At 28.7% G+C, this 14,624-nt stretch overlaps 1 protein-coding gene and 1 pseudogene across 1 annotated transcript in view; one reads left to right on the top strand and one right to left on the bottom strand.

Moving 5' to 3' along the window:
* LOC105617804 (mitochondrial folate transporter/carrier) overlaps positions 1–4,032 on the top strand; it is a 19,489-nt gene extending 15,457 nt beyond the window's left edge. Inside the window, exons 5-6 of the mRNA XM_012199356.1 lie at positions 589–734; positions 3,858–4,032. Of these exons, the coding sequence (XP_012054746.1) occupies positions 589–734; positions 3,858–4,032 (321 nt within the window). The remainder of the gene's footprint in view (positions 1–588; positions 735–3,857) is intronic.
* A 1,538-nt stretch (positions 4,033–5,570) lies between these two features.
* LOC105617803 lies at positions 5,571–7,953 on the bottom strand (annotated as a pseudogene).
* Positions 7,954–14,624: the final 6,671 nt, after the last annotated feature.

Here is a 14,624-nt window from a genome sequence, read left to right as displayed (position 1 = left end):
TATAGTANANATAGTACGAGTANATATAACTTAATTAATATATATATATATATATATATATATATATATATATATATATATATATATATAGTATACGCGTCGACATACCCTTATCAAGTAGTGAGAGCACGACTTCAGGATCATCATCATAATTATTGGGGTACCTGGCATTCAATGTACATGGAGGTCAGAAGGGATTAAGGGTTTCTATAAAGGCTTATCACCATACCTTTTACATGTTATACCAAATGTCTGATTATTTACGAGCATTTTACTGATAGTTAATTTACATTGATACTTTATAATATATTATATGTATATATATAGTATACATAGTAATTCAAGATTGAATTATTTAAGCATTGAAGATCAAGCTTCGACTGTTATAGGCATTTCTAGTATTGATTGTGTATCTCACATATGCGATCTAAAAAAATAAAAATTCTTAATATTGTTTACATAAGAAGTATTTTAATTTCTAATTAGATTTTTTAAGAAATGCTATAAATAAAATAATATTTAAAAAATAAATATTTAAAAAATAATATTTAAATAAAAATGAAAAATATTTCTATTATATGATTGCAGAGTACAACTGAATACATCGTTTTCGCAGCGATGTCGAAACTGATCGCTGCAGCATCAACATACCCTTATCAAGTAGTGAGAGCACGACTTCAGGATCATCATCATAATTATCGGGGTACCTGGCATTGCATTCAATGCACATGGAGGTCAGAAGGGATTAAGGGTTTCTATAAAGGCTTATCACCATACCTTTTACATGTTACACCAAACATATGTCTGATTATTCTTATTTACGAGCATTTTACTAATGGTAGTTAATTTACATTGATACTTTATTTTGTTGCAAAAGTAAGAAAACTTTTTAGGAAATTTTTTTTAATCTTATTTATCTAATGCGTATATTTCCCGATTTACTAAAATGATGAAAGGTATTCATTTCTGAATTTTGATACGCAGAATACGTGACGTCTTTCAATGATGTGAGGCCGTAGTACTCAATTTTTTTTTCTTTAAATATAGATGAATGCTATGCGTATCATTCAAATAGATTACAATACAGAATTATTTTTGTTTTTTAGAAAGCCATTTTTTATGAAATTATTTTTATCTGAAGTATTTTTGGAAAATTCGGAGAATGGTCGAAATGATTATTAGCCAATTTTTATCCTATTCTGTTGTAGATGTATGTAGGTAATATATAATTTTTTTTCTGACATTCATAAAGTAAATGCAGATATTTTCTATCATTTGTATTTCTATTAATTTATATTAGGTTTGTAAAATCATATGGTGATAAAAGAAATCACTTGATATGGGAAAATAATTGATTTTACTGTTGCCGTTTTAACTTTTCGCATAAATTACAATTGCGACGAAAAACTGAGAAGTAGATCTTGAAATGGCAATAGTTTATGGCACGTATAGTATGTAGAATGTATGTGTTTTATTTATTCAACCATTTATCCTGTCTTATCTAAGTACACTGAGAGACTGCGATAACGTAAAATGAATAATATTATTTCTTGATGCGACGAATGTGTTTAATTTATACCGGAATTTGTGGTTGGTTGGACGTATGTAAGGATAGTTCTGTTATAACGAAAATGTATTTTAAATGAAATATCTTCTCATTATACGAAATACACCATCACAAATGAACGTATGAATATGATCATCTTTTCTTTGCTGAGGTGTATAGATATCTGAGTGTCAACTAAACTGGATTTAGTTGAACAAACCTAGATAGATGTGCTTGGTTGCGCGTACGGTGATGTGAAAGGAAAAACGAGGAGAGTAATACATCTTATACTAATCTCTTATAGTATAAGATATTTAATGCTCTATTCGAATGCAAGAGCTGTAAGAAAAAATACATCTGATTCACGTCGATGGACGGTGTAATCTTTGAATAGTTAAATTAATAACCAAATATTTACATAACTATACGAATAATACACACGATATGCTTATTATCTGTGTAACTTTCGAACAATTTTTGATGCATAATGTGTATGAACCACATGTGTAACTTGATAATTTCTGTGTCTTCGCTTGACAAGTTTCAGTGCGGACTAAACATCGCTTAATTTAGCGATTTATCTTTTTAAGCTTTAAGGCTCCTAAGTAGTCGCCGCGGCCATGTTGGAATCGTGACGTCAGAAGCGAGGAATGATACATTAACGTGCCATTTGTAAGTAAAGACAATTTGAAATAAATCTAAATTACGAGATCGCTTTAAAACATTTAGTAAAAATTGACGAAAACTGTCTTTTTCTCTCTTGACAGTCAGTAAATGTTCGTAAAAGGTACATAAAGTGAGCCTATACTCGAGTAGAAATATAAATCTGATAGTTGTTGAAACGAGTAAAAAAATACGCTTCTTCAAAATTCCAAGATAACTTTAATTTCGTCAATAAGTACGAGATAAGTTATAATTAAGCAAATAATAACGAAATGGTATGCAACACAAATTTTGTCAAAATGGTATGCAACACAAATTTTGTCATTTTTCGCCTATAAGTTCTATTTATCATGACGAGGCGCTGTAACACGCACGAATACGAGGCCATATATATGTGCTCGCTTTCGGCGCGCCGAGAGCACATGGATGTACATGGGTACACTCATGCTTGTGTGACTACCGGTCGCTAGGTTGCCGTCCGATTTTGTATCGCCACCGTCAACACAGTGTAGTGTGCCTATTAGGAATACTAACGTAGAGTTCTTGGCTGAGTACTCAGGAGCCTTAAGAAATATAGTAAATTCGCTACATTTTATCTTCTCTCTGTTTCATTTTATCTTTGTTTTATGAAGTGACTCTATTCCTTTGTAGCCAATACTTTACCTCATTTTAAGTGGAGTATATAAAGTTCGTAATAGATCAATTTTGCAAGGATCGTAGAGTCTGGCACTCGGAACATGATCGATAGCAATAAGTTTTCTCACTGCAATCTGTAAATAGTAGGACAAATTTATTTATATTCATTTTCTTTAGCCGTTAATCTAGCTCGAATCTGTTTCTTTGAAGAAAAGAGAGTCATGGGAACGAAAGCGAAGGAGGTATATTTAAAACAATATTGTGACGATATTAATAAACACACGCACACATATCGAAAAGTGTTTGTTATTAAATTAATTATTATCTATTTCAGATTATTCAATTTATATTATTCAATTTTTACCTAATTTGATATCTTCTTTTTTTCTAATATCTATTAATTAATACCTTATTTACAGCGCAAAGGACGGAAGAATGTTATCATTATTTATAATAACGAATTAACTAATTTAGATATATATTTTTAGATATATTTTGCATTAAAATTCTTATCGTCTTATGCTTAGAATAAATAGCATGTAGAAAGGTATTGTGATTGAATAATTATCGAGTATGTTGTGATTTGTTTATTAAGCCACCAGCAGTACGATTTTTGAACGTATTACATATGGATATGTCGAATATACATATATTGTGTCTGAATTAATTAAATTTGAATTTTTTTTAACTAAAGAATGAAATAAGAAGAAAAATTCGATTTTACTGCTTCGAATTTATACGCGTTTAATCATTTGTTTAAATCACAGATTTTATGGTTGATATTGATAGAAAATAGATATTACTTCTAATGATTTTAATGATTAGTAATTTAAAACTTTTAAAGCGACGAACGAGGGTTATAATGTTCGTCAATTGAATTTTTATAATAAATTTGGTGTAGCGTCAAGAATCGTACGCGGGTTAAATTTAATAACGCTTTAAAATTTTTCGCGTTTTTAGTCTGTTGTAAAGCAAAGTAAAACAAAGGCGTATTGCTGGTGGTTCGTTACAGGTATGAGAATTGGCGTGGCTTTTACAAGGGTTTAAGCGTTAACTTGGCCAGAGTGACCCCGGCTACAGTTATCACGTTTGTGGTCTACGAAAATATGCTTCATTATCTGCAATCCAGGCGTGCCACCGTGGAACAAGCGATTGCTATCCCTGCGATTAGCAAACTGAAGGAGTAAGGTAAAACCAGGGGATCTCTCGGAGCTTTACCAAAATACACGTATAATCCGGAGCTATTCGGAATCGTATGAATGCATATAGTCGTCTGACAACATATGGACCGAAACCAGTGATTTGTGATTACGATAAAATTCTATTGTGAAGAAAAGACTCGAGACACACACAAGCCTCAGAAAACAATTTAAGTTTCTCGTTAATATCTGAAGAGACTAAAATTGAATTACGAAAGGTTGCAAGCATTAGAAATAATAATTTTAAGAAAGCTCGTTACTTGTTTATTTAATATTTTTAAATATTTTTATCGGAAAGATTTAATATTTTTATTGGAAAAAATAGATAAATAAGTACTGCTCATAATGATTTTAAATCTTGTATAAATAATTTTTAAATTATCTTTCTAAATGCTACATTTTATTTTGTATTCATAATAATTATTTTAAATTTTATTGGTTTTCTATAAGAATATCCTAATAAAAAAGCTTTAATTTAATAATTTTTTTAAGATTAGAAGATTTCTAATGTTATAGTGGTCTGTGTAAATCATTCTCGGATTAAAACAAGAGTTGAGTAATGGAAACTACAATGATAGTTTTCGAGTGCTTGTTTAAAATGTACCAATAATAGAGATTTTTCGTATTGTTTGCATCGATTGCATTTTTATTTTTCATGCATAACTTGATTTACAACAGTTTTTGAAAGATAATAGTTTTTATAGTTTATGTTTCCTTCGTGTAATTACCAACTTGTTAATTACAGAGAAAGATAAAATTTAATGATATATATATATATATATATATATAATAAAACAATGCATGTCTTCGATAAAGATTTGTTATTAGAATAGCAAATTTAATAAATTATTTAAAATTTTATATTTTTATATCATATCTTTCTCTTTTTCCTGTACATTAGGTAGATGTATTTAAAAATACGTTCAGATTTCGTATTGATATATCTAATTATAAATATGTTATTATGATTGTTGTTAGTTTTATATAAATTAAAAAGGTTTCACGTTCAATTTTCAAACATAAAATAAAACGTAAAAATTTAATTCCATTATTATATTTTTATATTTATATGAAAATATCGATAAATATCGATAAAATTGTTTTTTAGTAATAAGTTTGATGTTGCAGTAAATATCTAAATTGAAATAAAAAAGAACTTTAAGAAATATAAATATATGTATATAATGAACAAATTTAAGAATAAATTTAAAGCGCAAGCACAAGGCGAATAAGTCGTGAAGAAAACAAATTGAAACATTTACACACAATTTCTATGATCTTTATTATTTATTTGTTCCAAGCAAATTTATATAATTTCTTTTATCAATTCCTTACATTGTTAAACTTCGCTAAAATTCTGTTGATATTATTTAATATAATAATTTTGTATAAATATCTACATATCTGATAAAATTCACAATGATTTTTAGCATAATCTTCTTTTGATAAATTATATATGAATTACTAAACTTTTCTGATTTTTTTCGATGCAATATAATTATGGAGAATTATTCGTTTAGTGCTGACTAATAGCTTGCTAAATCTAAAAGATTCACAGGACATCTTTCGTAGCGCTGATTACAATGCTGTTCGTTTTCGGCTTCGATAATTTCATCCGGAAGATCTTCATTCATCGACATAGAGGGTCTATAACAAAGGAATGCGCTCAAATGTAATAATTCTTATATTACTGGTTTTATCATCTTATATTACTGGTTTCATCCAGATAAATGATTACATGAACATCTGCCGAATGAACATTGAAAATAAAAATTCATCAGATAAGCTAATCGAAATCCAATTTTTTAAAATTCCCATTCTCTTGTTTATTGCTGCTATTATAAATTATTAACTTATAATATATGTTATTATATATAATATTATAGTATGTTATTAACCTTTTAATTTTTTACTTGATATAATTTCAAATAATTTTTCTTATCATACTTACGTGAAAATAATTCGAAGAATGTCACCAAGCACCCCATTTTCGTTTAAGGAGTATTTTCCAGCTTCGCAAATTGTTCTTAGTAAACAATCTAGTCCAGGATAACCAAAGCTGTTATAAAATACATATGGAATCTTTTTAAATTTTATTTGCAAAGTTATATTTTAGACAAAATTTTTTATAGAATTATGAAATGAAGAATAATTGATAAGGAAGCTCTATCTTACTTGTCTATTTTGCTTGTGATAACTTTGTACACTAATTGACGACTAAGACTTCGTTTTGCGTAATAAGTTCCCTCGTAGAAGTAACTCGAATTCAATTCGAATGGTAATGCATAATTTGCTTCGAAATAAAATGACACCGCTACAGATTTATCGGGAATATCTAAGGGAATTCCCAGTGCGAAGAATATCTGTAAACCAAATAAAAATCTTTAAAATTTCTAAAGTCCTGTTTAAAAAAATTAGAAGATGATTAATAAATTAGATTAATCATCGATAGTACGATTAGAATAAATGCAATTAATTTTTAACGATTTTAATTTATCGAAATATGTCAATATAATATATAAATTTACAAAACGAAAAACATCTACAAATTTTACAGAAGTTGCCAAAAAATTGCAAACATTTAAGGTCTCTTATCTATATTTTTTTGCGATAGATAAAAATCTTTTAATATTTTTGATTAGAAATTACGATTATATCGAATCAAATATTTATTTTGAGTTTTTCTTGATTTTATTTGCATCACACTTTGCATTTGAAGTGCAAATAATTAATATTGAATTAACAGACTGCTTGCACAGTTTAAGACACATTAGTAGATGAAAAAGTAGATGAATGATTGATCCACTATACCCCTGTATTGCTACCCTCGGGAAATCCGATAGATCGTATATGCTTCGATATACCGTGTGTAATATTTTTCACTCCTGATACATGTGTTGACTTCATAAAGTACCATATCGAGAGAACCAACATCATAACATAATTCCTGAAATATTTCAAAACTCAATGAAAATTGCATTATCGTATTTAGTCATCGATTTAAACATTTCGTATTTAACATTTTTAGAAATAAAAAATCAATTTGGTCATACATATATAAAGTTTATACTATTTATACTTATTATATTTGGTTATATCTATATAAAAATTATACATTTTTTTATACATGTATAAAGAGATTATTAATAATTTAATTTTATTTCTTTTTAATAATTTATAATATTATTTTCTCTCTCTTCGTCTCTTGGTTATTTACTTATTTTTTATGTTTATTCGTTTAAATAATTATTTAAATAATTTTAACTTTTAATCAAAGATCTTGATTTTAATTACATGTATTTATATAGTTTTTATTACTAATGAATTCGGGAAATGATCGGAGAGAAAAAGCTGTGTAACGGTAACACTTAAATTTGTTTTATAAAATAAATAACATGTTCTGTAAAATAAATAGTTGCAATGTTTAGATACTGGAATGATATTTTCAAAGTTTCATCGAGTGCATACCTTGGATATTGTTCATTCGGAACTCGTACGATCAATGTATTGATAAAAAAAAGGGAATACACGTCGGTATCTATTTGTTCATTTCTTTAATTTACGACCTGTTTTGATTTTGCGGTCGCTTCATTGGTTTTCGCATGCAAGCAAATATTGAGCAATTCAATCGTTGCGTATTCTATCGTTAGGTATACTTTTAACCATGTATATTTTAAACTATTTTTAATGTATATTTTCACTTCGTGATAGAACTTTTTTTTAATTTTTAACACTGTTACGTAAAGTTACAATTTCGATGTCAAATACTCACTTCCTCATTTCTAACGTACATCTGTGAGTCTTGCACAAGGTTTTTGCTGAGTGGTAAAGGTTGAGGTTCGCACACAGTTTAAGCATATGCGAAATAAAAATTATGTTCGTTTGCACAAGGTTAATAATTGTAATCATTATCAAGTAACAGCTTCTCGACTCGTTATGCACATTTTGATGCTAATGGAATAAGATGTAGTGATTTAAATTTTTGCGAATTATATTTAGCGCTATCGAAGAACTTTATTTTTTCAATTTGTTCAATATGAACGTTTTTAATATTTATCAAATAAATTTATTTACATGTACGTTTTTAATTCTATTTTCATATTTTCATATTTAAACTTACTAGTTTTATTTAAAATTAGAAACTATTGAATCGTACGCATCAAGTATTAAAATTATTAAAATTATAATATTTTTAAATTATTAAACTTATTTTAAATTAAATTATTAAATTATTAAAATTAAATTATAAAAATTTTTAACATCACAAAGCGAAACGTGTTATATTCGTTGTGTTTATGTGCTTTTCGCAAATATTTCTTGTTTAACAGAAACTAGTTGCCAAAATACCATTCCAAATCACATAATCGATATTAATACAGATTCATACACGAAAGTTTAGATTTATTTTTTGCGTCTTTATTTCTATTGATTCTTCGATTCATCTTCTCAATTTTTATCGCTGTCTTTAAATTTCAAACATTTGTTAAATATTCCGTAATTAAGTATCTTGAAAACAAATTACAGAAAAATCGGTTTATAATTAAATGAAAAATAACATTTCGTTTTTCAAATTTTTTATTGCTCAAAATTAAATTTTTTAAGTAGAGGAAAGACTTATTATGAGACACCGAGTTCATTTTGGATAAATGCTAGAAAAGCATTTATGGGCAGAATTAAAAAAATAATAAGTAATTTTGAAGAGAATTTAATAAAGCTTATTAAATTTTAGGATAACGTTATATAAAATTTAATTCAAATTCCATTTTTTTTTAAATTAAAGTAATGTAAAAAGCAAATCACAAGGTCAAAAAAATTGTGCTCCTAATATAAGATACCTTGAGAAATCGATAGTAAAACACAAAGTATATCAGTAATTAAAAACATATTGCAATTAAAAAAACTTTATTTCATGTTTTTAAAATGCAAACAAAACACAGCCAGCGTGCGTGAAAAATGAGTATACGATAGATTATACTCAGAACTCGACTTCAGATAGTTGGAATCAAGCATCGCAGAAATAGGCACTCGACGTTCAGTTCGGTTGTCCTTTTTATTGTACAATAACATTTACTCTTTAGTAACGATTTTTACTATAACATAGGAGCATGGGTTATTTCATATTAGGAATAATATATCTCTGGGTATCTCATATTATGATTTCCACGCCTTATGGTTTTACGATAATCAAATCTAACTTCTGTAGTTAAACAATTCAATATATCGTATTTTTCTATTAGTACGACCTTACTCTATCACTACATGAAGAATTTATTGCCAAATATTTATTTATTAAATAATAAACAAGATTTAAAGGTTCATCTCAATGAAACTTGAAGACTAAATTCTAAAATCTTGTTTTACAATGGCATGATCTAATAATGAATTTTCTACTAAGTAGTTTTCAATCCAAGAACAATAAATTCATGGAACCAATAGATAGCGTTTATTAGTTTTTATTTATTTTTTTATTTATTTTTTAGAAATGCCGCTATCTCATATTAGGTGCCTATCTCATAATAGGAGGCTATTCTCTATTCTTAATTCTACAGTGTTCTTTAAAATTACCAAGAATGGCTAAATATTCGTCTAAGTATTATATCAGTTGAAAGATCAGAAGAATTAATATAATAAAAGTCGGTATTTGCGGGAAGTTACAATCAATCTGAAACACCCCGTGTATACCGAACACGATATCGGTTGGCTTCAGTCGTTCAGATGGCGAAATGAGATTATGGTCCACGGGATGCATTAATCTCGCGATCAGTATGCGTCTAGCACTAATTGAATTAATAATGGAATTGCAGGTCGGCTTTCTGCCTTGTTTGGTACATTCCTGATTCAATGGCGAAACTCGTAATTATTCCGCAGGACTTTACGTAGCGGACCGACCGCCGGACGCGGGCCTGGATGCCGCAGAACAATGCTCAGGCACCACCTTTCGTCAGTGTGGTGGTCCCCAACTGGAATATATCCCGGCACGAAGTTTCGCACACTAAATACATTATTGATTAGCGCACCATGAATTTCGTGGTCTCCGCCGCACCTTGCGGCCCGAGCACTCGTGGCATTCGGTTGCAGTCATTTTTGGGTCACGAAGTGCACCTCCACTTGCATTGTGTGCATATATATATGCGGTTGTCATTGTACACTTTGCTTTTCGAGAATGTTATTCCCTTCCGAGCCGCGCCCATTGTCTCACATACATTCTCTTTCTTGTATTTTAAAAGGTATCGATGTGGATATATCATGTGCATGGAATTTTCTTGTGTTAGTGTTTAATATTAATAACATCATATGATGTGGATTTAACTCTACGAGTTTTGATATTAATATTAACATGATGAAAATTAGATTCCGCAGATATGTTAAATCCACATCAATATTTTTAGGGTGTACGTTTCTTTCGAATTTACATTTGCATCTACATGTGATTATTTCATTGATATTCGATGTATTATACACGCTTGAGAATATTATAATAGAAATGGATAATAAAAAAAACATAATACGTAGCGAGTTTGATTAGATTTTAATATTTTTTTATGGGATTCTCTATAATATATACATTTCATTAAATTCTTTTTATTATCTATTCCGAAACTCTCTCTCTCTCTCTCTCTCTCTCTCTCTCTCTCAAATAATATTATTTAAAAAAAATATCAATTGATGCGAGCTGTCACTTTCTCACTCTATTCATCGTTAGCAAGACATCTGTGCTTGCGGGTGTCCGACGAGGAATTACGTTTGACAATTCACTTTTGATATTTTTCTCTCGCGCGAAATAATTCGGCCGAAAATATTTCGTGCGAATCGCTCCACGTGAGTAAGTCGGGCAATATTGCTCATTGAAATAAAGGATACGAGATTTACACAATTGCGCGCGCACGAAAAGGAAAGGAGGTTTTATGAGGTTTAATAGATATGTAGAACAACGCCGGAAATTTTTTCATAGGCGAGGTCGCGGAATGCGAGATGCGGCCTCCTCATGTGTACAATGAGAAAAAAGGGAACAATGGTGCGGAGTGAACGGCGTGCACTATTGTCGCGATAGTAAAAAAGTGATTGCAGCAGGTCAACAGTGCGAGAAATTCGAAAAATGCAGGGCGAAGCTGTATAAATGATGCAGAAGTGCCAATACATAAAGCTAGTGCTCTGGTCTCTGTCAATTTTTTTCTGCTATTTTATAACGCAATTTATAAGAACTAGAAACTGATATTTTACAGATATCACGCTTCTTTCGAAGATTTTACGTTAAGGTTTTATCGAAAGGAGAAATATAAAAATATAATTTTCGAAAATCTGGAAAAACAAGGTTGTATTATTTTGTATTATTTTATATAATTATTAATATTTATAGTTATATATTAAAATTTTAATCAATTTCATTTACATAGGAAATTTACATTAAATCAATAAGTTATACGAATCAAATGAAATGAATGCTTTTATTTCCTTTCAGTAAAATAAGTGCAATTTCCAATGCAAATAATACGCAGTTTGCTTTAGATGTAAAAATAGAAATTAGAATTTAGACAATTTTACTTATAAAGTTACATTTTTTTAGATGTGTGATACAAAACGCTTTAATCTTTATGAAGACAAAAATAGATAAATTCAAAAACAGAGGTTGCAAAAAAATGTATAATATATAATAATGTATTTAATAATATGTATAATAATAAACAATTATAAAATAAAAAATATTGGGTTGTCCGGAAAGTTCGTGCCGCAAAAGATTTAAATTTAATAAATGAAATTAAAAATTTAATTCTTCTGCGTTTCAATTTTCCTTCAAAATCGGCAACTTTCCGGACAACTCAATATTTTACAGATATTATCAGATAACAATTGTTACATTTTTTCCATGTAGTCATTCTGATCTAATACCATGGTGACGTTGCAACTGAAATGATACCATCTACATACCTAAAATAGAACTTTAATTCACAAGGTAAATGCTGAATTGCCATCTCTTCCAAGTCTTCTAAAACTATTGTATAATCGCAATAACAATTTAAACATGTACATGATATTATTTTAGCTGCCACGTGGTATTAGATCAGAATGACTACATGGAAAAAATGGAACGATTGTTATCTGATAATGATAAAATTGACAAGGAATAAATTTATAGAATAGACGAATTTACCTATTTATTATAAATTCATTCCTTGTCCATTATTTTATAGGTATCATTATCAGATAACAATCGTTACATTTTTTTCCATGTAATCATTCCGATCTAATATCATGATGACGTTGCAGCAAAATAATATCATGTATATGTTTAAATTGTTATTGCGATTATAGTTTTAGATGACCTGGAAGAGATGGCAATTCAGCGTTTATCTTGTGAATTAAAGTTCTATTTTAGACATGTAGATAGTATTATTTTAGCTGCCACGTGGTATTAGATCAGAATGACTACATGGAAAAAATGGATTGTTATCTAATAATAATATTTATAAAATAATAGACAATTTTACAAAAAACTTACTGATGAATTGCGGACTCTTCTAGTTAGAACAATTAATTTATAAACGAATTTACCTACAAAGGACTACTAACTATTGATGGGAATGTTTCTAGATCACATGATCTTCCAAAGGTCCATAAAATTGATATTCTTTTAAGATTGATTGTGTCTGCAATTAATAACCCGTTGTATGTTCTTGTTCTTTATTTATATTACTTAATTATTAAACGTTAATTATTAATAATTATCATCTTGTTTTGACTCGCAGTCTTTTATTTGAATGTTTTATTATTTGAGTCTAAATACATTGATTATTATTTTATTCACGCAGGCGTTATAATGCGTTTTACAATTTCATTTTTTAATTTTATTAGAATTAATTTAGTTTACACACTTGTCATTACATTATTAAAGATAGCATATTCGAAGCACGTAGCCACGTTGAAAATGGATTTTATTTTGTAGAGAAGCTAGATGGAATTTATTATGAGTTGAATTTAAAATTGGCTTCTTTGGATGTCATGTCGTTGTTCGTGTACCAATGTATCAATAGAATTGGATATTGATAATATTAATAAGAGATAGCACTATATATCAAATAACACCTGAATATCGAAGAAATAATTTTTAATATCTACCAAATTAAATTTAACATTTTACAAACAAGTCTTGAAATATGGATCCATTGTCTTCACTATTGTGACTATAGTTTTAGAAGATCTGGAAGAGATGGTAATTCAGTGTTATCTAGTGTATTAAAGTTCTATTTTAAATATGTACATGATATTATTTTAGCTGCCACGTCACCGTATTAGATCGAATGACTATATGGAAAAAAAAATGGAACGATTGTTATCTGATAATATTTATGAAATAATAATAATTGACAAGCATCTTACAAAAAAATTTACTGATGAATTGCGATCTCTTTTAGATGAAAGAAAAATGAATTTATTGACGAATTTACTTACAAAAGATTACTAAACACTGACAGGACTATTCTAGATCATATGGTCTTCCACAAGTCCATAAAATTAATGTTTCTCTAAGAATAATTGTGTCTTCAATTAATAGCCCGTTATATAAATTTGTTCTTTATTTACATTCATTAAATATTTCTTCTTTATTTTCATTAAATATTAGTCGTTAATTATTAATAATTACTAGCTTGTTTTAACTCGTAACCCTTTATTTGAATTATAAATAAGATTGTAATGTAATCGTCGGAATGTAATCATCCAAGGCTGGTTGCAAGGATTATGCAAGTCCAAGTGAACACGATTCTATTCCTCGGATTAGGCCGTGGGGATGAATGTTAGTTCAGAGGGTTGTTCGTCCTGCGGTGTGTAGATGGCGGCTCCTGGTCGGTATCCGGGATCTTCAGCCCCGCCCATGTGATTTAAACGACGACCTTTCCAACGTCGATTCACGCTCACATCAGACCGAATAGATTCGACAAGGTGGTCGCGAAATTCTCCAGGGTGATTGATTGAATAGCGATAGATATTCGTATCTATTGCACGCATCTGCATTATCACAAAACTTATTTTATTTCGATAACGTGTATGATTCGAATGTACCAAGAATGAAATTGTCATGAAAATATTTAACATAGCAATGTGTACATTTACATTTTACATTTTACGACTTTTTACATTTATTATGAAAATTAATGTTGTTGAGAGAAAGGAAATTTTTAAATCAATGAAAAAAAGAATTATAAAAAAATAGATAGGATATTTCTATTTCCTTTTTAAAAATAAGTGATACAATACTAATAATAGTAAAAATAATATTTTTTAGAATGATTTATTATTACTTTACTGAAGTAGTATAAGATATATCGATTATCCTTAAATATTATACGTACATATTGTTAAGAGATATTGTACATACATTAATAATTTATTAATTTGTCTGAATAATAGAAAGTATTGCACATAATTCAATTAATCAGAGTTATTGTAGGTCCAAATAGTTAGTACCAATTCAGCAAATCGCAACGCAAATAGATAATGGAGCTATGATTTTAAGTATTATATTTAGAGGCATAATTTGCGACGTTCATCAACCTCGTTTCGGAAATATATATGTAATATCCAGT

Source organism: Atta cephalotes (genome assembly GCF_000143395.1).
Source record: "Atta cephalotes unplaced genomic scaffold scaffold00014, whole genome shotgun sequence".
NCBI classification, from domain to species: domain Eukaryota; kingdom Metazoa; phylum Arthropoda; class Insecta; order Hymenoptera; family Formicidae; genus Atta; species Atta cephalotes.
This window is presented reverse-complemented; position numbering and strand designations above follow the sequence as displayed.